A 23,039-nucleotide genomic window follows, 5' to 3' on the forward strand; every position below is an offset into this window, starting at 1 on the left:
GAGGAGCTGCTGGTTTTACTGGTTCCCGTCTCTTTATGAAGCTCCATCAGGCTCTAGGACCCTGTGTTTCCATGACAACGCCTCCTGTTGTCGTGCACAGACTCGGTCTGGACCGTAGGGGGCAGCACCAACCTGCAGCCAGTTGCACAAAACACCTTAAAGTTTTCTACTTTAATATTTCCCCTTAACTGAGGGAGTTAATTAAAGTTAAGAGAAGTTTTAACACGTTTAGATTTTGCTGCAGTAAAGTTATGTTACCATGGAGACAGTTTGATTATAGTGATGCTGTCTCATCATCCTGTTTTCATAACTTGCCTTAGTTAAGGAGAAAGTTAAGGCCTTTTTTGGAGATATTCTCCTTAGTTAAAGGTGTAAAAGTTAAATTTCTTTGTCAACTCATGTTGCAAGTGAGAAAACCATACAGTTTTTAAGTGATTCCCTTAAGGAATAAAACCTTAAATACTAAAGTGACCATTTTAATGAGGAGACTTAAAGGACCAGTGTGTAAAATTCTAGCATTCAGATTTTAGTTTGCAGCACTCCTCCCTCGTCGGCAAAGGGACGGTGGCCTCCGAGGACAAAAAAACTAGTGCATTGATGATCCATTAGCAAACTTTAAGGTTTATAACTCAAAAACTTCTCACTAAATACCAACTCACTCCCTCTCTCTGCTGTTTCTTCCTCCTTCTTCTTTCCTTCCTCTTTCTTCTTAGTTGGTTTATTTATTCTCTTGAAACACGCTCTCTGACTGGCTGGATTTTCCGTTCAGGCTGCCATACAAAGATGGCGACGCTCTCTGACTGGCTGGATTTTCCGTTCAGGCTGCCATACAAAGATGGCGACACTCTAGTCTAAAGCAAGACCTTTGTTATATGTAGATATAAAAGATTAATTATAAGGCTACGGAAACCAAACAGGTTTTATTTTATAGCGATTATAAACTTATACTAATATATTCATGGGGAGTAGATTCAGATTTTAACAATAAACCTCAACTGTTATTACACACTGGACCTTTAAGGGACTTTAAGGAAAGTCTTAAGGTGTTTTGTGAACACATTAAACTCCCACAGGAAGCCGATGACATCACAGAGCTCCGCCCCCTCGAAGCTTCTTTCAGTCCGACCTCACCTGTGTGTGTGTGTGTGTGTCCACGTCCACTCTATCACAGTTATAAAGTTTAAACGTCCGACTAGAGGCGAAGGTCACTGATGATGATGATGATGATGATGAAGGCCGTGACCTCTGACCTCTTCAGCACCGTAGTTCGTCTTCTCCTGCAGCTTCACACTGACTCAGCGTTTCTCTGCTGTGAGTCTGTCCGTGGCCTCGGCTCAGTGGCGCTGGCTGGCCCCGCCCCCTTCCCCTCTGCTGGCTCCGCCCCCTCCTCCTCTACTGGCCCCGCCCTCTCTGTGGCTGGCCCCGCCCCCTCCTCTGCTGGCCCCGCCCCCTCCTCTGCTGGCCCCGCCCCCCTCCGGCCGATCTCCTGCAGCAGCGCCGGGTTGGACAGTCGCCACTTCCTGTACGCCGGCGCGGTGAGCGATGGGTCGGCGAGGATCAGCTGCAGCGCCGCGAGCTCCGCCTCCTTGGCCTGAGGGACGGAGAGTTCACACACACACACACACACACACACACACACACACGACGGTTTTAGTTTTAGTTTGAGTCGACACCTCATGAGGAAGCTGAGTGTCGTCGTGGCAACGGGGTGAAAAAGGAGAAGTGAGACGTCTGGAGCTAAAATAAGATAATTATTCTCTTTTTTCTTTTTTTTTAATTCCTCAAATGCTGAGTCGTGTTAGTCTGAGGAGAGAGAGAGAAGGAGAGGAAAGAAAGAGAAGGAGAAGACAGGTGAGGAAAGAGAGAGGTGAGGAAAGAAAGAAAGAAGGAGAAGAGGTGAGGAGAGAAGGAGAGGAAAGAAAGAGAAGGAGAGAACAGGTGAGGAAAGAAAGAAAGAGAAGGAGAGGAAAGAAAGAAAGAGAAGGAGACGACAGGTGAGGAAAGAAAGAGAGGTGAGGAAAGAAAGAAAGAGAAGGAGAGGACAGGTGAGAGGAGGAGAGGACAGGTGAGGAGAGAAAGAGAAGGAGAGGAAAGAGAGGGAGAGGACAGGTGAGGAAAGAAAGAGGGAGAAGGAGAGGACAGGTGAGAGGAGAAGGAGAGGACAGGTGAGGAGAGAAGGAGAGGACAGGTGAGGAGAGAAAGAGAAGGAGACAGGTGTGAGGTGTGTCTCACCTTGACGGTGCTCCTGAGGATCCTCAGAAGGTGCAGCTTCTCGTTCACCTTCTCGTTTTCGCAGCGTCTGATGAACGACGTCCTGAAGTCTCGGCCCAGAGGAGACAGACGAGCCGCCTTCAGCCGCCGGTACAGGTGCTCCAGCTCGTCAGGGGGCGGGGCTAAAACAGGTGTGTTTAAAGGGATAGTTCACCCAAAATTCAAGTTTCAGAGTCCTCCGTGGATTCTCTGAGTTACAGGGGGTCTCGGCGTAGCAGTGCATGTCCATATGACGGTTGCAAATGGATACCAACTGTCTTCGTAACAAAAAGACACAACAAAAAGCATCCAAATACCTCCATGCTGCTCGTATGTAATGTCCATTTTATATCCACCACTTTAAGGAGAATGACGCTGGGTGTCGCCATGACACTCCATTCATTACATTTTAGATTAGCTGGGCTAACCGTTAGCCGTTAGCAGTGTCTTAAATGACTCAATAAACGGCCCATGAAAAAAAACATTTCCAGCGGATATCCTAGTTCCAACATGACTGAGCTAACTGGAGTAGTTTCATGTCGTGTCCGACAACGGGAGGGTTTTAACAGCTGACGTCCTGGTGTTAGCTTAGCTGCTGCTGTTAGCTGTCAGCTGCAGCAAAGCTAACAACTACGATAACCATGACTAATTACAAAAACGTGCACACAGAAATAGTAATGTTTGTTCAATAATTCGTTTTATAGACTTGACAAACATCAGATTTAGTCAAAACGGTTTTGGCAGCCCGGAGCCCCCACATTTGGTACCTACACCGGTGGCTAATGCTACCAGTTAGCCGCTCGCTAGAATGCTACTATGGGGTGAAACGGAATTGAAAACCAACTTCCGTTGTGGTGTGACGCAATGGATGATGGGAAAATAAAGTGGTGGATTGAAGGCCTGAAATGCGAAATTGTCCCGAAAAAAATTAAATACGTTTACAAAACAAGCTTGATATATAGACTTATTTAATTTTTTTCGGGACAATTTTGCATTTTGGGGCTTCAATACAAGACGGACATTACAGACGAGCAGCATGGAGGTATTTGGATGTTTTTTGGTGTGTCTTTTTGTTACGAAGACAGTTGGTATTCATTTGCAGCCGTCATATGGACATGCACTGCTACGCCGAGACCCCCTGTAACTCAGAGAAGCCACGGAGGACTCTGAAACTTCTCACAGAAATGTCAATTTTGGGTAAACTATCCCTTTAATCCAGATGTGGATCCAGGTGTTTACCTTGGTCTGCTGCCTCCTCCTCCTCCTCCTCTTCCCGTCCTTTCTCTCTCTCTTCCACCTGGATCAGAGGGATGGACGACGCCGCTCCGTCGGCTCCGTCTGTCTCCGTGGCGACCGTAGGGCTGGGGGGGCGGGGCTCGGAGGGAGAGGGCGGAGCTTCGCCGTCGGCCGTTTCCTGCTCCGAGTCCTGAGAGCAGGTGGACACGCCCTCGTCCTGGTCGCTGTCCTCGCTGTAACACTCTGGTGGAGACAGATGCGATTGTTAGGCTCCGCCCACCGGCCAATAGAAGACAGTAAACCTACGTCACGTAAAAGGCCACGCCCCCTCGCCGGTGAAAACAAAGGAGAAGTTCTCGGTGTGTTCCATAGGCGCTAATACAAAAAACCACAATGCCAAAGAGAGTTGTTGTGTGGTATATTGTTCGTTGAACAACTTAAAAGAACCTAACATAAGATTTCCCCTCCTCCCCTTAAGAGAGTGGGACAGGAAAAGAAGAGAGTTATCCACCACTTTCCGGAGAACGACGCTGGGTGTCTCCATGACACTCCATTCATTACATTTTAGATTAAGGTTAGCTGGGCTAACCGTTAGCCGTTAGCAGTGTCTTAAATAACTCAATAAACGGCCCATGAAAAAAATATTTCTTCCAGCGGATATCTTTGTTACAACATGACTGAGCTAACTGGAGTAGTTTCATGTCGTGTCCGACAACGGGAGGGTTTTAACAGCTGATGTCCTGATATTGGTTTGCTGCTGCTGTGTCAGCAGCAGCGAAGCTAACGGCTACGATATAACCATGACTAGTTGCAGAGGCGTGCACACAGAAATAGTCATGTTTGTTCAGTAATTCGTTTTATAGACTTAACAAACATCAGATTAGTCAAAACAGTTTTGGCAGCCCAGAGCCCCCACATTTGATGCCTACACCGGTGGCCAACTCTTTATATGTCTATGGCTAACGCTACCAGTTAGCTAGAATGCTACTAAAACCGACTTCCGTTGTGGTGTGACGCAATGGATCATGGGAAAATAAAGTGGTGGATAGCTTGAGGCCGTACGAAGAATGGACAAAATGGCCTGAAACCGTGGGACCGGCTAGTCCACATGTGCTTGTGTGGTAAACTATTTCAGGGGAGGGGGCGATGGCCATTCCGAAGATCCACTAACGTTATTCCGAAACTTTCCGAAGGTCCGTTCTAAAATTGTACATAATGTGTGGGCTAATATACAAGGGGGGAAAAAAATTCAAAGTTACAAGTTTCGATCCTTGGCTGCCCCCACTGGAAGTACCTGCTCTAACCGCTGCACTACGGCGGCAGTTGATTGACATGTTTCACTCAGCGCACCTCTCCCCGCTGAGTGGGCTCATTCTCCGATAGGATTTATGGACATACATTGCCTAAATCTTAAATTTTTTCGGTAAAACAACATGATGTAGCTGTCTGCCTGACAAACGTTAGCTATTGCAGGAGGTTTCCAGGCCAAATCAAGACGGACTACGGCAGGATTTGTATTTACCGCCAGTCAAAGCCAGCTGTTTGTTTTCACCGGAATGGGGGCGTGGCCTCACCTGCTGCTCTCATCTATGGTCACAGCACATTATGATGTCACAGTGAAGGTAACGTTTAAACCTCTGGCATCGACTCGTACTGTCTGATGTCACAATAAAAGAAAGAAAGAAACAAAGATGTCTGACCGTCGGTGTTGATCATGACACATGACTCAGCAGCTTCTGACATCTTACTGATCCACCTGCACACACACACACACACAGTGACTCAGCATTTTTTAACTTGCCACAAAAACAAAGAAGTTGATGAAAGTTGACTGAGTTCCTCTTCCTCCGATTGTTTCTCAACATTATGACTGTACTATCAGTTACTAATTATTGACTGTAATAATAATAATATTGATGAGGTTCCTTAAACTGTGTCAATAAATAAAATGATGATTATCATTTAAACACAAATAATATAATAATTAGTCACTTGTTCATGTCCTTGAAGCTGTCGGCAGCGATGAAGACGGTCACCACCAGAGGATGAGTAGCTGTGATCGCACTGAAACACACACACACATTATTATATATTTGTTTCATTTACTGTTTATGAATTAGTTTAGATGTTGCATCGTGTGTCCATACCACATTTTAAAGGTACATTGTGTAGGAATTCCTCCCATCTAGCGTTACGGTTGTAAATCACAAGCGACTCAACCGTATTTTTCATGCTGCATTCACCTGAAATTGGGCAGACGGCAGACGGACGACAGCTGCTGCACGTAACAGCATAAACAATACACGTGACAATATGTTGTCATGGCGATGTGGTATTGTTTTACCGGCTTTCTCTGGACTTCTGTGACTAAAATGACATCTGGTTTGTTAGCGACGGCCGTCTGCCCGACTGCAGGTGAATGCAGCATCAGTGTAACGCTCCATTCAGAGCTGAAAGGAACACTTCAGTTTGTTGATGGGAGGGGTTACTGGTTAATGAAAAACAGACTGAAGAACCAAATAATCGATTTCCCTGAATAGATAACAGGAGAAGTTACACAATGTCCCTTTAAATAGCCAATCAGTTAACAGTGCAACTGATTATTACTGATAATTACTGTCAGTGTTGATTAAATAAAGCACATATATATATAATAGATAAACAGTGTGAGATGCTGATGCTGTTAATTCAGTGATCACATGACCAAGAAGAGAAGAGAAGACGACCAGTTCTCAGAAACAATGAAGAAGTTAAAACTGAAGAAGTCGTTATCACACATAGCAGCTGTGTGTGTGGTGAACGTGTCGCTGCAGCTTCACACCGACTGTGTGTGTGTGTGTGTGTGTGTGGTTTCTGAAGACAGAGAGAGGTAGAGCAAAGCAGAGTCGTACTGTTTCCTCCTGCACTGTTTGGCCGCTTCGATGGTGAAACCGGACAAGTTGATGAATCCTTCAGCTTTCAGCGCCTGAGACAGAGAGAGGACACACAGTCACTATAACACCTGTCCTGGAGCTGTGTGTGTGTCTGTGTGTGTGTGTGTGTGTGTGTGAGTCTCAGAGACAGGAAGCTCTCTCAGCTCGGACTGTGGCTGAAACTCTCTGACCTACTTTTATCCCCTCCTTCTCACCCACACTGATGAGACTGAAGAGTTCACAGTCGCACCACCGGTAACCATGGTAACCATGTTATGTTTGTTGTAGGCTATCTAATGTTTATGTTGATAGATGTATCAATCTAAAATCAGAAAAATGCCCGTGCACAGCGAACAAACAGTCAAGGTGCTGGTAGTGTGGCGCAAAATGTGGCAACATAGCTACCGCACACTTAGACTGTGATCTATGATTTATTGAGCAACAACGCGTTTGGCATCAGGCCTCTTCAGGCTGGTGTTTGGACCAGGAAGTGAAAGGTTTTTAACACAGGAAAAGGTACTCAGTCAATCTAATTTACATAAGTAATTAACAGGTGGAACACATATTGGACAGACAAATGTCAATGGCTAGGGGGAACCATTATACCATACTGGAAATAGGTTAAAAAAAACCATTCACATTCATATAGCAGCTTCACATTAAAGCACAGATGCACCTCCTGTGACCAACCCGAGGAAAGCCGCATCTATACAAACCCAACAATATAATAAAGTAGGTCATACACATAGGAAATACCATCAGTCATGACATCAAAAGTACATCTATCTATCTATCTATCTATCTATCTATCTATCTATCTATCTATCTATCTATCTATCTATCTATCTAGCTCACGGCCACTATTTACACTCTATACACATGATTTTTTCAACATTTGTAGAAAAACTTGTCCTCTCTCTAACAATGTGTTCATCACAGCAGAGAGACTTACAGAATTTAAACTGTGAGTCTCTCAGTGAGGCCAGGTCTCTCCCTGCTCCTCATTGACTCTATATACAAAGATTTTCAGAGAGAAGCAGAAGGGACCCCTGTTTATAACTCGCTAGTGTTTCCAAATTATTTACAGTAGAAACACCAAACTCAGATGAAAGTGTTCAGGAAGTCGTTACGACGACTACGGTCTGCTTCTTTTCCTGATAGGAGCTACCGTTTGGTCGGAATAAGCCCAAATGTGAGACCAGCGCCGAGGCAGAAAATCACGCCTTTTTCTCTACATTTCTGTCTGCCTCAGCCTGGGGTGGCCTCTATCGCCCCGGCAACCACCTCAAGTTGCCGTGGTAACCTCTGAGCCTCAGGCCAGAGCCAGAGTTATTAATGTACTGTTGTTGTAGTTGTTGTAGCAGTAGTAGTACTACTCCTACAACTACTACTACTACTATACAACTACTAGTAGTAGTAGTAGTACTTGTTGTAGTACTAGTAGTATTAGGCTACTAGTAGTTCTCACCATCTTGTCAGTGTACCAGTACAAGCAGCTCTTCTTCAGGATGAACCAGTATTTCTTCCACCTGCTGCTCAGGAAGCTCCGCCCCTCTCTCCGGCGCTGCAGCCAACCCTCGCAGTCGGCCACGCCCAGATCTTTGACGGACACGCGGCGCCGACTCATGATGGCTGCCGTCGCCCTGGAGACGCAGGTTCAGGCGGTGAAAGCTAGAAACAAACAACAACATCAAACATCACACCGTTGGTCAGAGTGAAAACTCGACTCGACTCGACTCGACACTTCCATTTTCTGTTTCTACTGGTAGATCATGTTCTTAAAGGAGCAGAAGAATGAGACTCAAACCACTGCACTATGTCTGTTTGAGATGTAGTCTAGATGGGTCAATGAGCACATAGTGGATTTTTTTAAACCCCATGGGACATTTTTTCATCCTGGTACCTGTCAGAGTCTTAAGGTAGACACATTAGAGATTAAGAAAACTCTGAAAATGTTTTCATCCATTGTACAGGATTTTAGTATAGGGGAAGATATATGCGAATTTGAGAATTTTCAGCTAATCTTTGATATTTTTGTCCCAAAATCAAGTCCAAGATGTGTTCAAAACTTAAAAATTACCATTCTATTGAATTCCTTGGCTAACAATTGTGTAGAAAAATGTGTTTATTTGTCTCTGTGGTTGGTTAACTTCAAGAGCTATGCCAATTTCTTTTTAGGTTTTTTCAGGTTTGTTTTTTGGGTAGGTGTAGTAAAGGGTTAAAAATAAACCCCATGGGACATTTTTTCATCCTGGTACCTGTCAGAATCTTAAAATAGACACTTCAAAGACTAAGAAAAAACTGGTGGGGGAAAAAAAACAGTGCTTCTTGACCCCTGTTTCCATCTAGACTACTGTGTTTAATATGAAACCAGATCAACTGTAAACAGGAAGTAGTGACAGCCAATCAACAGCTAGAATCATAATAGTGCCACTTATTGTCAAACCTCATTGACAGGTGCAACTTCTAAATTCAAGAAGAACAACTAAAGACTGTATCGTGTCCTCTGGTTGTTTTCTGATCTTGTAGCGTGTTTGTGTTTGTGTGTGTTGGTCCCTCAGGGCCACCGTAGCGGTGCCGTGAACAGTCAACTGTTTGTGTGAGACTGTGTTTTAGTTTGTGAAGAGTGCGAGACTTGACTGTGACCACGGACCACTGAGTTTATTTAGGGGCTGCTCTGGAGCCTTTGTTCATATCTGACCTTAATACACACGCTCACACACACACACACACACACACACACACACACACACACACACACACACAGACACACACAGTGGAGAAGTCCTGCAAATACCAAGAACTAGAATCACCTCGTCACGGTGGTAAGACTCTGTTCACACGCTACAGACTCATGTAGAAACGACTTGGACAGAATTTAGTGTCAATTTAATTCAGCTTCATTTGTATTGCACCAAATCATAATATATTATTATTATTATTATTATTATGAAGACTGAGCCTGTGAGTTATAACAGTGACAATAACAACAGTTTCGCTCTTTGTTAATGATAATAACAGTGTAGATTATAACCAGCTCATGAGTTCTTCTGTGTGTTGTTGATCACAGCGACCGCTCATGTGTGATGTGAACAAAGCTGCTGTCATGTTCATCTCATTTACTGTGTGTGTGTGTGTGTGTGTGTGTGTGTGTGTGTGTGTGTGTGTGTGTGTGTGTGTGTGTGTGTGTGTGTGTGTGTAAGACAACAACGGTAAAACTCCACATTAACGTTGCTCTGATGTAAAACACAACTCGTCTCTTTATGAACCTGTGGATCTGAAACTTCTGCTTTTACTGTAAAACTTCTGGTTTTTACAGTAAAACTCAAACACTCAGACCTCAACACACACACACACACACACGTTTCCTGAGGTCAGTGAAGGTGTCAGCTGACCTCTGACCTGTGTGGTGAGCTCTTACCTGCAGCCTGGACGTCCGGCAGCTCGTGGCGTCTGCAGCCGACTGACGGAGCTGCAGCCGGAGACTCAACGACGACCCAGAGACCACAGAGGCTAAATCACACTCTCAGAAACACACACACACACACACACACATGCACACACACACACACACACATGCATGCACTATCTCACACTCACACACACTCAGAGACGCCACATCGCCTTGGCGACGGCATCCTTCCTGTTTCACATGTTCTTTATGATTCATCCGCCGTCGCTCTGACACTTCCTCTTTGTTTTCAACTCGCTGAAACTTTCACATTTAAGTTTTTTTTGTTTTTGTTGGTTTTTGTTGTCGATGCAGAGTCGAGGTGTTGCTGAACAACATCTGCAGCAGCACATCTGTCTGTCAGAGCAGAGCAGAGGAGAGCAGAGGTTGGACTGAAGGTTTAAGGTCTTTTAGGATCAGTGTGGTGTTGACAGGTGCTGTCCACTCTGCAGCAGCAGCTCAATCTGTTTCACTTTTAATCTGACACTACAGAAAAACTACAAATCCCAGGAAATCAGTGTTGCTGCTCATCAATGACATATCCAAGACTGATCTAATCCCCCCAAACCAAAATCAATTTGCATTCAGTTTTTTGGAAATAACCCCCCTTTTATGTGCTTTTTTCACCACTTTTTCCCCCCAGGGACTCTATTTTCTGGCATTGAAGGGGTTAAATGTCTAAAATTAATTAAATCAATGGTTTGGATCAATAGAAGAGAGGTGGATAAGAAGATTCATGCAAAAAAAACTGGAAAAAATAGTAAAATATGCCTTTTTTATGGCTTCAAACACATTGGACACTTTTGTCCAATGTGGTAGGCCTACATGTGCCAGTTTGGTTCTGAGAGTCCCGTGGACAAAAAACTACAAATCCCAGGAAATCAATGTTGCTACTCATCAATGACATATCCAAGACTGATCTAATCCCCCCGAACCAAATTCAATTTGCATTCAGTTTTTTGGAAGTAACCCCCCTTTTATGTGCTTTTTTCACCACTTTTTTCCCCCAGGGACTCTATTTTCTGGCATTGAAGGGGTTAAAAGTCTGAAATTAATCAAATCAATGGGTTGGATCAATAGAGGAGAAATGGATAAGAAGATTCATGGAAAAAAAACTGGAAAACAATTCTCACATATACCTTATATATGGCGTCAAACATGTTGGACACTTTTGTCCAATGTGGTAGGCCTACATGCACCAGTTTGGTTCTGAGAGTCCTGTGGACAAAAAACTACAAACCCCAGGAAATCAGTGTTGCTACTCATCAATGACATATCCAAGACTGGTCTAATCCCCTCAAACCAAATTCAATTTGCATTCAGTTTTTTGGAAATAACCCCCTTTTTATGTGCTTTTTTCACCACTTCTTTTCCCCCAGGGACTCTTGACACGACTTTGTTTGAATTTGTCTAAATTGTTGTTTCTGTCTTTGCACTGAGCTGAATTACATTTCTGATGTTAAAAGCGCTTATTCTATTGATAAATATTATTACAATCATTGTTTTTATTAACTAATGAAATGAGCAGAGGGTGAATCAGGTTGTTTTTCACTGTGGTGCAGTTCAGATCTTCTCCACTAGATGGAGCTCAGTGACGGTGAAACCTTCACATTCAGCTCCTTCACAGTCACTCAGACACTTCAGTCTGTTTTAAATTGTGTTGATGTTGTTGTTAATAATGGATTCATCTTCATCTATGTTTGTATTTTACACTGACAACTTCCTGTTGTTTGTGATGTAATTAACTCCACTGACCAATCAGTGACGACTCAACGTCCACTTAGTGCTCCCTGTGTTTTCACCACATCACACTGTCCTTAAGACTGTTTTAATGTGAAAAATGTATATTAATAATAAAAACACAAGAGTTTCATTCATGTGAGTTGAAGTTTTATAAATGTTTTGTGTTTATATTCATTTATGACATCATCGTGTGAATGAAACTGAAAGAAAAGTTTAACTTTTTTAAAACAAATTGCACTTTTATTTTGAAAAGTTTGAGGAGTTACAGAGCATCAGATTCAAACACTGATCATGTGATCGACCTGAAGCTGAACGGCGCCTCCTGTGGACACACAGGGTCATTACCGGAAGATTTCACTACATTTCCCATGATGCCTCACAGAAAATTAAATCTCAATGTTTTCATTTTGATCAACAGTGTCTCTCAGTGGCAGAAAGTAACTAAGTACTTTTACTCATCTCCTGCTTTTCTCTGATACTTTTAGTTTCTGTTTTATTTAAAGGATTCAGATTATTGACAAAATATACGATGAAAATAAATTATGATTTACAGTTACTCAGCAGAATATAAAGATTTTAACATCAACAGCAAAATATATATTATTATATTCTGCATAATCAGTACTTTGAAAAATATATTTTCATATGAATATTCTTGTAACATGTGACCGACTTCTCTGCTTCTACACTTTTTACACCACTGATCAATTCAACTTTTTTTTAATTTATGAGCTCATTCATCTTGAACTCATTCTTTAAAATGTAGCATCGTCTCACTTTAAACAGAATCTTTGTGATAGAAAATAATAAAAACATACAGTATTTCGTCCATATTTCATATTCAGCTGTGTGATATCTACAGTTTGTCATGACTCTGACACAATGTGTCGTCAGTTTTAAGGCACCGAACACGAACCAGAGACATTTACATTTATCAAAAATAAAAAAACAAACAGCTCTTTGGGGAAACGTCAGAGGATCTATGATGGTTCCCTGAGGAACTCCTCCAGAGAGTTTCAGTTTTCTCAAGATAAAACATCCAAAAGCATCAAAAATAAACCTGATTTCAAGATAAATGTTTTTGTTCCTTCTTCCTGAAAATGTTAAACGTCATATAAACAATTTATTAATGTTCTTATTTGTCTCTTTATTTCCCTTAAGAAGAGGTTTCCATAGTAACAGCCGAGTGAAGCATCATTTACAGTGTCGAGGCATTTTCATTTAAAAACAGTCGATAAAAGCAGAAACGTATTTACATCATGATGAGTCCAGAGGAGGAGGAGGTGCTGATGTTTACAGATGTTTCATTCATCACAAACACTGATAAAATATCCATAGATTTGATTGATTATGATCGTTATCAGGATTATTATCAATATTGATTCTTGTGGGATGAAAAGAAAGTGAAACCTGTTGAAAATGAAAACCAGCTCCGTCTTCTCCAGATCTCTGAGACAAACACTTTTAAAAATTAAAACTCTGATCGATGATGAAAGAAAAAACATCGTTAAACGTTTCAGCAGCTCAAACTCGTTAAAGGGATACGCCAACATTTTTTTTTCTTCGTGTCTTGCCTCACTCCCGAGTCCATGACCAGCAGATGGACACCATCCTTTCGACTGTGCGTGCAGTAACAAGGGAGATAGAGCCGTATCGCCCGTAATTAGCTTAGCTCAAACGCTGGAAGTGTATAGGTAGTGTTAGCCTGCCTCCACCTAAAGTCGCTAATTAGCTTAGCTCAAACACTGGAAGTGTATAGGTAGTGTTAGCCTGCCTCCACCTAAAGTCGCTAATTAGCTTAGCTCAAACACTGGAAGTGTATGGGTAGTGTTAGCCTGCCTCCTACCTGAGCGGAAATCAGCAGTCAGAAGCTGATTTCATTTTAGCTCTAAACTCTGTAAATATATCACTTTATCAACATTTCAAACATGTTTAGGTGAGAAAGTAGCCGTTTAGATCAGCAGTGTGTCGTTAATTTGTCTAAATACCAGCTGTTTACAATTGTGTTGGGACGAATTTGGCGCTACTCAAGCTAGCCGTTGTGACCAACGCACTTCCGGTTACTTTCACAAAATAAAACACCCGTTGCCCTTTACATACAGAAAACCATGACGATAGAATTTGTGCTTTTACTTTGAAACAGGAAGCTAACCTACCCTCGATGTAGCTAGCTTGAACCGAAATAAAGCGTCTTTGCTTGAACCCTCCGTTTTGACCGATCTGGTCCCGTTAGCGGCATTTGACCGCTCAAGATGCCTTACCGGAGAGTTTTGTCAGCTCTGAGACGAAGATCGGCCCGCCGGTTTCCGTTTAGAGTTGCTGAAGAGTTTCTCTGATGACTTTAGGTGGAGGCAGGCTAACACTACCCATACACTTCCAGTGTTTGAGCTAAGCTAATTACGGGCGATACGGCTCTATCTCCATGGTTACTGCACGCACAGTGACTGATTTAGGGCTTAAATCAGCTCCTTCGTCCTCGTCGTCATCATCATCAGTTCTTCTGGACCCGTCCAGTCTCTCAGGTCTGACCTCACACTCTCCTCGTCGTCAGTGGCTGAGCAGCCGTAGTCGAGCCAACCAGCCTCCGAGCAGCGACGTCGACTGTTTCCCGGCGGCCTGAGGCGGCGGCGGTGGAGCAGCAGCAGTGGCGGCGGTTGCCATGGCGACGGCGGTAGCGGAGCTGGCGGGCGGAGCCGCCTTCTTGGCTGCGGCCGCCTCCTGGTAGGGGATGGTGGCGCTGTTGTGCAGGTTGGCGTCGATGAAGCAGCGGCTGCCTCGGATGTGGTCGACGCCGCGGACCGACGGGTGGCCGCGGTACGGCAGCGGGAAGCACGGCTCCTCCTCCTCCGGCACGCCGCTGATGCCCTCGTTGCTAAGGTAACGGGGGAGCACGTCCGCACCTGGAGACAAACCAAAGAGAGACTCAGTTTATTGTCATAAAGGAACAAAGAAACCAGAAATATTCACATTTAAGAAGCTGGAATCAGAGAATCTGGACTTTTTTTTTATTAAAAAAACTACTCAAACTGATTATTAGACTATCAAAACAGTTGATGATTAATTTAATAATTGATTATTGTTCGATTAATCGAATTGTTGCAGCTAGTCTAATAATAATAATAATAATAGGAATAAAAAAATAATAAAGACGACAAAGGAAAGAGAAGTTCAGGGTTTAAACTGAGCCACAGTTTGATGCTTCCTCCTCATTCACCATGAAACCATCATCATGTTGTGTTGTTAAATTCAACGAGGTCACCAACAGCAGCTCAGGTCGACCAATCACAGAGCTCTATGTGCTGTACTACTAAACTGTCCCTTGTCCATATATAAGTATGGATGAGTATGAGCCAGGGATTGAGTTGGAATGACTGAATGAAGCACGAAAAAGAAACAACAAAAGACAGGAATAACAAATGAATAAATATATATTTTTTAAGTAATAAACAAATATTCAAATTTCTGTCTTTTCTTTTCTCAGTTTTTATCTATTTGCTGTTTTACTGTTTTCTTTTACAATGTAAAGTTAAAAGTGTTGTAAAGTTTGTGTAAAGTTTTATTTTATTGTGACTTCATTCAGAAAATGACAAGAACTAAAGGATTTATAACAGAAATGAAATGAGTGAATAAAGAGAAGCAGCTTCATGTTGTTCCAGTGGAAACAGTCGATCTCTAAATGAGTCTTTACGTAACTGCTCTGACGTGAAAACACACACAAACGGCCTGTTGTTAACACACACACACACACACAGACACACACACACACACACAGGTCTTGAAGGTGAAGTGCGACTGAGCTGTGACTGTGAATCAACATCAGTTCTCAGGTTAATGATCAACAGCTGAAAATTCCTCCGTCGACTGTTAATGAGACGAACACACACACACACACACACATTTACACACACACACACACACACACACACACACCACACACACACACACAGATTTACACACTTACAAACACACACACACACACACATTTACACACACACACAGACACACTCACCTTTCCTCCCCTGAGCTCGGGACCTGGACGGCCGCTCACACACACCTGAGAAGGCCTCGGCCGGCATGGAGACGGGCCGCGGTTTACCTGATGACATCATGAATATTAATGAGTCACATGACTGGATCATTACTGTGTGTGTGTGTGTAAGTGTGTGTGTAAGTGTGTGTGTGTGTGCGTCTGTGTGTGTGTGTGTTGTGTGCTCACAGCGGGACGAGGAGCGCTGTCGCAGGCGGACGGCGACTGGTTGGTTCTGGTTCTGGTTGTGGGTCCGGTGGTCGTCGGCCACCGTGAAGCGTCTCCGTGAGTCTGAGTCCAGATGAGAGTTTGGAGACTTTGGTCCTGGTGGAGACACGATGATGTCACCGTCTCTGCAGAGGGAGGAGGAGGAGTTAAACACTGAGGAGGAGGAGGAGGAGGAAGAGGAGGAAGAGGAGGAGGAAGAAGAAGAGGAGAAAGAAGAAGAAGAAGAGGAGGAGAAAGAAGAAGAAGAGGAGGAGAAAGAAGAAGAGGAGGAGAAAGAAGAAGAAGAGGAGGAGAAAGAAGAAGAGGAGGAGAAAGAAGAAGATGAGGAGGAGAAAGAAGAGGAAGAGGAGGAGGAAGAAGAGGAGGAGGAGGAGAAGTGGAAAGAAGAAAATGAGGAGGAAGAAGAAGAGGAGGAGAAAGAAGAAGCGGAGGAGGAGGAAGAAGAAGAGGAGGAGAAAGAAAAAGAGGAGGAGGAGGAAGAGGAGGAGGAGGAGGAGAAGTGGAAAGAAGAAAATGAGGAGAAAGAAGAGGAGGAAGAGGAGGAGCAAGAAGAGGAGGAGGAGGAAGAAGAGGAGGAGAAAGAAGAAGAGGAGGAGGAGAAGTGGGAAGAAGAAGAAGATGAGCAGGAGAAAGAAGAGGAGGAGGAGGAGGTAGAAGAGGAGGAGCAGTGATGAAGGTGGACACTCACAGAGGAACGTACGGCGCTGCAGGAGGAGGAGGGATGTACAGATCCAAGATGGTGGTTCGTCTCTTCCCCACAACGTCTGAAGACTCAGACTGACGAGGTCGGAGGACACACGGGGCCGCCTGAGGGACAGAGAGAGAGACAGAGAGAGACAGAGAGACAGAGAGAGAGACAGAGAGAGAGAGAGACAGACAGAGAGAGAGAGAGACAGAGAGAGAGAGAGACAGAGAGAGAGACAGAGAGAGAGAGAGACAGACAGAGAGAGAGAGAGACAGAGAGAGAGAGAGAGAGACAGAGAGAGAGAGAGACAGACAGAGAGAGAGAGAGACAGAGAGAGAGAGAGAGAGACAGAGAGAGAGAGAGACAGACAGAGAGAGAGAGGACAGAGAGACAGAGAGAGACGTCAGTGAAGGTCTCATCTGCTTCTACTCCTTCATCAGGAGTCTCTCACAGTAACATTCGTGACTGAGTTCTAATAGTTTACATGTGTTATATTTTTCAGTCACTGTTTGTGTCGCCTGTGAGTCGATGCGCTGGGACACAGAAACGCTGCGTCCAGAGTAAACATCCAATCACCATGCGCAAAAATGGGGAACCAACTGTAGTGCAGGCTTTTCCCTGCCTGTCTGCAAAGACGAGTCATATGGGTGATTTTGGCCGTGGCCTTGGTTAAACCGTGTGTGCATGGGGGGGGGGCTGTCCCGGTTCCTTGGGACTGAGCTCTGCCCCGTTTAAAAGGTGAAGGAAGCCCGTGTGTGGAGAGAGGTCACCTCTAACATGTAGAATGTGTTTTATAGAAGAGAAACACACATTTCAGGACCAATGACTTGTATCATCAGAACAGAACTGTCCTGTGATTTTTTTTTTTTTTAAAGTATATTTTTGTGGGCTTTTTCGCCTTTAATGGATAGGATAGTTGAGTGAGAGACAGGAAACGGGAGGCAGAGAGGGGGAATGACACGCAGGATAAGGCCACTCGATGCGGGATTCGAACCGGGGGCCGCCTGCAGTGAGGACTATAGCCTCAACACATGGGGCGGTAGCTCTACCAACTGAGCTAAACACCGCCGCCTGTCCTGTGATATTCAGCCTCCTTTCATATTTAAGCTGAAAATCACAGGACATGTCTGTTCTGATGATACAAGTCAACAGTGTAAAGCTCCAGCATGTGGGAGCCTCATTAATGGGGCTTTTCATTTCATATCATACAAAACACCAAAGATGTGTATAAATTACGTGCTTACCGGTAATATAAAATATAAACAACTAAATTATTGGGCAAAAAGGTTTATATTAGGAGGAGCAGGAGGAGGAAGAAGAGGAAGAAGAGGAAGAAAAGGAGGAGGAGGAGGAAGGTGTTTATCAGAAAAGAACAGCGAGGCGTTCGAGGTCTGCAGGACAAACAGCAGACGAAGCTCTTCTCCTTCCTTCCTCTCGGCTATAAACAGGAAATTCTTCTGCTTTCGTCTGAGCTGGAAAAACCCAAAGTTTAAGACGCAGCAGAAAGAAAAAAAACCCCTAAAAAGCTCAGAGTCAGTTTCCAGTTATTGATCGAGTCGGTCGGGATTTACAGCTTTTATTTATAGTGACACTGATCATTCAGCTCTAAACACCCTCATCTCTCTGTTTTATGAACTAAATGAACAGATTAATCATAGACCAGTGGAAATAACCTTCACGTGCAGTGTGAGGTCACTACACAGATGCATTGTGGGCGATCGGAGGCGCTGATGACCTTTGAACTGAACGCAGGCAGGGAGTGACCTCAGATCTGTTTTAAATAGAGAGTGAGTCTATCTGCCCCCGACACACACACACACACACACACACACACACACACACATCCTGAATACACAAAGGCCCCGAAGGTGAATTCAGAATTGTCACATTGTGAAAGTAACGTATGAGTCATCGGGGCTGACATCAACTCTGCCTCATGTTGGGAAAGTTTCCTATCGGCTCCAGGAAGAGACAAGAAGGATCCATTGTTGAGTCAGAACTTCCTCCACCTCCGTCTGGATTCATGGGTTCAGTTGCTCAAAAGTAAAATCTGTTTGTTTTGTTTTGAAACGGGTTGTTTCAAAACTAAATAAAAACATATTCTGAGATCAGATTAGATCAAACCCTCAGTTTGTGTCGTTCAAAACATTTTATTCGGATTATTCTGATTCCAGCAGTTTGGTGGATTCAGAAGCAAAATGTGATTTAAAGCTATAGTGCGTAACTTCTATGTGTCTGTAAATCTCTGTTTCACCCAAGCCGCTACAAGAGGAGATGATACAACGCTGATTAAGCCGTTCGGCTCCTCCAACACCTCGCCGTATTTTTCAGTATTTGTTGTTTTTGTATTTGATGTCTTTGGAGACATTCCCGCGCTGGCTCACAGGAAACAATGGTGTGTTCCAGACAACCCGGATGGATGTTTTTCCGACCTGTGAAGTCGTACCAGTTCGATCTGGTACGAGTTCACGGTTCGGAAGTTACGAGTTTGACGGCCGTTATAGTGACTTTCACGGGTAACAGGTCGGAAAAACACGAGTTATGGGTTGCCTGGAACGCTACAAAGTCGTGACTTGAAGCCGTAACTTACGGGTTCAACAGCCTGGAACACAGCATAACGCGTTCTACTGGGTTTTACCTGACAACGAGAAGGGAGGGGGGAGGAGAGCGCTGCTAGAAGCAACATGGCGGAGAACCTGAAAAAGTGACCAAGAGGTTCAGAAGTGGATCCTACTAAAAAGAAAAAGTCTTCCCGTTCGGCAGAAGAGAGAGAGAGACAAGCGGTAGCGGTGGGGCGGGTTACACCGGGCCAGACGCCATATTGAGGTGCCGGCCGTATCGTTGTAATAACGCAGAAATCCTCTAGGGGGCGATAGAAGTTACGCACTATAGCTTTAAAATCTGAATATCCTACCCATGAATATATTGGTATACGTGTATAATCACGATAAAATAAAATCCGTTTGGTTTTTGTAGCCTTATAATTCTTCTTTTTCATCTACTATAACAAGGGTCTGGCTTTAGAGAGCGTTGCCAAAAAAACCTTGTGTGGATTCACTGAAACCTGTTTCTGTTCACATGTTGTGTGTCTGTGTTGTTGTGTGTCTGTGTTGTTGTGTGTCTGTGTTGTTGTGTGTCTGTGTGGTGTGTTCAGGTACCTGTACGAGCGGCGGCCTCCAGCGCAGGTTCTTGAGCGGCGCGGCGGCGAAGCCTCCCGAGACGCCGGACGGCCTCTTCTTCAGCACCAGCGCCACGCTGCCCGTCTCCGCCCGCAGCTTCTCCACCAGGTGCTTCAGCTGCCAGCCCACCTGGACCAATCACAGAGCAGAGCAGAGCAGAGCGGGGTCAGCTGCAGCCAATCAGGGAGCGGCTACAGGCCGTTAGCTTCAGCTTCAGCTTCAGATTCATTCACACTTTTAACGTTTCATCATCCAAACATAATAAACCAGAAACCATGATAAAGTGTTCCATAGCTCACGGCTTCACCAATAAACACACAGATTTCCTTTTAAAGGGATAGTTCAACATTTCGGCAAGTAGGTAGGTAGGTAGTAAGTAGGCAGTAGGTTTGTTACCTTTAATTGTCGGTGCAAGCTATTTTTAGAACGGTGGAGCAGAGCCGTGAGCTGCTCAGAGCTACGCTACGGAGGCTCATTATGGGATTTCTTTGGTTTCCCCCATCAAACTCATCAAATACACAATCCAACAACTCCACAACGCTCTGGTGGACAAGTTGTGAGCTGCACATTCACCACGCTATGAGATAATAACACAACGTTACCACACAGAGTTGTTTTAGAGGGAAATTCATGTAAAACCGCTGATGCACGTTGCCTTCAGGGACAGTTTTTCATCAACAGTCTCTGTATTTCCCTCTACAACAACTCTGTGTGGTAACGTTGTGTTATTATCTCATAGCGTGGTGAATGTGCAGCTCACAACTTGTCCACCAGAGCGTTGTGGAGTTGTTGGATTGTGTATTTGATGAGTTTGATGATGAGGGAAACCAAGAAATCCCATAATGAGCCTCCATAGCGTAGCTCTGAGCAGCTCACGGCTCTGCTCCGCCGTTCTAAAAATAGCTTGCACCGACAATTAAAGGTAATTAGGTTTTACTGGTATTGATCTTCTCATCTAAAAAATGGATAAAAGCAGAACATGTGGAGCTTTTTTTTTTCCCCTCTTGGACCTTGAACTCACCACGGTCTGTTTGTTGACCTGGACGACTTCGTCTCCAGCGTGGATCCTCTGGGTTTTATCTGCAGCAGACTGAAGCCACACGGAGACACAGAGAGCGTGAGGGAGGGATTACTGTACAACTACGTAATAAAGGTTTACACACAACAATAGACGAGTTGCTAAAAGAAAGAATGCATAAATATAAATATATTCCAAACAGATATATAATAAGGAAATGGTTTTCATGAAATATAGAAGGGAATAGGTTGTTTCAATGTTTCCTGATGGTCATGGGTAGATTTTTTTCAGTTTTTGTTGTTGCTTTTTGCTCTTTTTTGTTTCTTTTGTTCTTTAAACCTTATTCATTATGTGCAGGACAGAAACATTTTAGTTTTTCTATGTGTACGTAGGAGTAGGACTACGTGTTACACTTCCTCCTGCTACTTTTTGGGCTTTTTTGTTATCAGGAATGATGTTGTCTGTTTGTTTAACTGGTTTTCAGTTCATGTTGTGTTCTGTTGCATCAATTTTTTTTTATTTTTATATATAAGCTCTAAATAAATAGTGAAATGAAATGAATGAGTGAAAACATGTGAAGAGCAGAGCACAACGAGCAGCTGACTCACGTTCTCTGTGGTTCCTGTGATGACGTGGAGGCCGTCGTACGTGGACTTGATGTAGATCCCCTGGAGAAGACACAGACTTACAGGATCAGTGTGTGTCTGTGTGTGTGTGTGTGTGTGTGTGTATAGAGTGTGTGTATAAATACACTCGTGTGGTTCCTCTGGTGGTTTCTGGTTCTGGTTCTGTGCTGAGGGCAGTAAACTACCTGTTTGTGTTTCTGAGGTCAACCTGTATGTGGGTTTTGTTTCTATTTAATTATCTGAAGATCAATAATAAACTATTAATCTGAATAACGCCAGTTCAAGTGCGTTTCCATCTCAGACCTTTAGATCCAATAAAATGCTGTGTAATGACATCACGAAGCTACTGTGTGGTATATTGTATATATATGTTGTTCTTGTCCTTCATGAATATGCAGAGTCCGTTACAAATAAACAAATAAATGAAATGAAATGAAATGAAATGTGCTGTTTTCATATTGGTTAAAGGTTATTCTGACACCAAGTTTTTCATTTTTACTGCAAATTAATATCAGTTCTAAATATCGGTTTCCTTGATAACTAATAATCAGTATCGGTATCGACCCTGAAAAAAACATACTGGTCGAACAGCTGGGAATACAGAGGGGAATCGACATTTATTTATCTGGTTAAGAACTGTTTCCATCAGCATTTGTTGGATAAACTTTGTATCGATCAAAAGAAAATCTGATCAGTTCGACCGTATTAACTTTTTTATCGATATTCATGATTCATAGATAGATAGATAGACTTTATTGATCCCAAGCTGGGAAATTACAGTGCAGCAGCAGCATTACACAGACACACAGTGACGATAACAACATATAGTATAAGAATATAAAGAACAAACTATACATAATAAAATAGCAAAATATAAAGAACAAACTATACATATTAAAATAGCAAGATTCATTCAGAATTTGATATTGCCTAATGGGAATAAAAACGTGTGGATGGAAACATGGTCACTGTGTTTGTCAGAGCCAATAGGAAACTCAGGACTGAACCCATGGGATTGATTGATTGATTGATTAGTAATAGATGACTTCTCTGGACTCACCAGTCCCTCCCCAGGCTTGATGTTGGTGATGATCACCTCCTCCAGACAGGCCAGGTCGCTCCGGGAGGGGTCAGAGGTCACCTGGGCCGTCTGCTCACAGAGGCCGTTCAGAGCCCGAGACTGAAAATAAAACACAACTTGAATCATTGATGATGAACTGAGCTGTGACCGTGTTTCAGTGTTTGAATAAAAGCTTAAAGTGAAACTACAGACGTATTTGTAAGAGCAGGTTTCACGGCCTCGGGGACTCATTAAGACATTAACAACGTTATTAAACAGATTAAATCTCTAAACTCCAGTAGATGATGATGATGTGATTAATCTGTTACATTCACCACAACTCGTCTCATATTTGACTTTAATAAGATCTGTAGCTGTGACATTCAGCAGCAGCGTGACATTAAAGCTCAGCAGCAGCCCGAGGCTTCGCTTCACGCTGACGAGACGCCGCCGCCGCCTGCAGCTCTGAGGTCGTGGGAATCAGACGATGTACACGACGTTCCAGTAAACCAGGAAAACAGGAAAACAAGCTCCAGTAGAAGCTCAGTCAGTTGTTTTCTCTGAGGTTTAACTGTTTAACAGCAGTTTATGATCCAGGGTTTACATCTGGGACTAGGGCTGCCA

The 23,039-nt window shown here is 43.7% G+C and overlaps 2 protein-coding genes across 2 annotated transcripts in view; both read right to left on the minus strand.

Moving 5' to 3' along the window:
- Positions 1–33: 33 nt before the first annotated feature.
- Positions 34–9,922, minus strand: LOC146961136 (interactor protein for cytohesin exchange factors 1-like). Its single transcript, XM_085771665.1, has 9 exons — positions 9,820–9,922; positions 7,867–8,069; positions 6,378–6,451; positions 5,479–5,550; positions 5,187–5,242; positions 3,490–3,729; positions 2,233–2,393; positions 1,397–1,591; positions 34–132 (listed from the first exon to the last, which is right to left on the minus strand). Exons 2-9 carry the CDS (start codon positions 8,023–8,025, stop codon positions 34–36), a joined length of 1,056 nt encoding a protein of 351 aa, XP_085627791.1. The 5' UTR covers positions 8,026–8,069; positions 9,820–9,922.
- A 4,213-nt stretch (positions 9,923–14,135) lies between these two features.
- cnksr3 (cnksr family member 3) overlaps positions 14,136–23,039 on the minus strand; it is a 43,237-nt gene continuing 34,333 nt past the window's right edge. Inside the window, exons 6-13 of the mRNA XM_085770747.1 lie at positions 22,416–22,535; positions 21,338–21,397; positions 20,733–20,801; positions 19,691–19,840; positions 16,536–16,654; positions 15,809–15,972; positions 15,602–15,688; positions 14,136–14,492 (exon numbers count right to left, since the gene is read on the minus strand). Of these exons, the coding sequence (XP_085626873.1) occupies positions 14,140–14,492; positions 15,602–15,688; positions 15,809–15,972; positions 16,536–16,654; positions 19,691–19,840; positions 20,733–20,801; positions 21,338–21,397; positions 22,416–22,535 (1,122 nt within the window). The 3' untranslated portion in view covers positions 14,136–14,139. The remainder of the gene's footprint in view (positions 14,493–15,601; positions 15,689–15,808; positions 15,973–16,535; positions 16,655–19,690; positions 19,841–20,732; positions 20,802–21,337; positions 21,398–22,415; positions 22,536–23,039) is intronic.

Source organism: Trachurus japonicus, chromosome 24 (genome assembly GCF_045865225.1).
Source record: "Trachurus japonicus isolate A0001 chromosome 24, Traja_1.0".
NCBI classification, from domain to species: domain Eukaryota; kingdom Metazoa; phylum Chordata; class Actinopteri; order Carangiformes; family Carangidae; genus Trachurus; species Trachurus japonicus.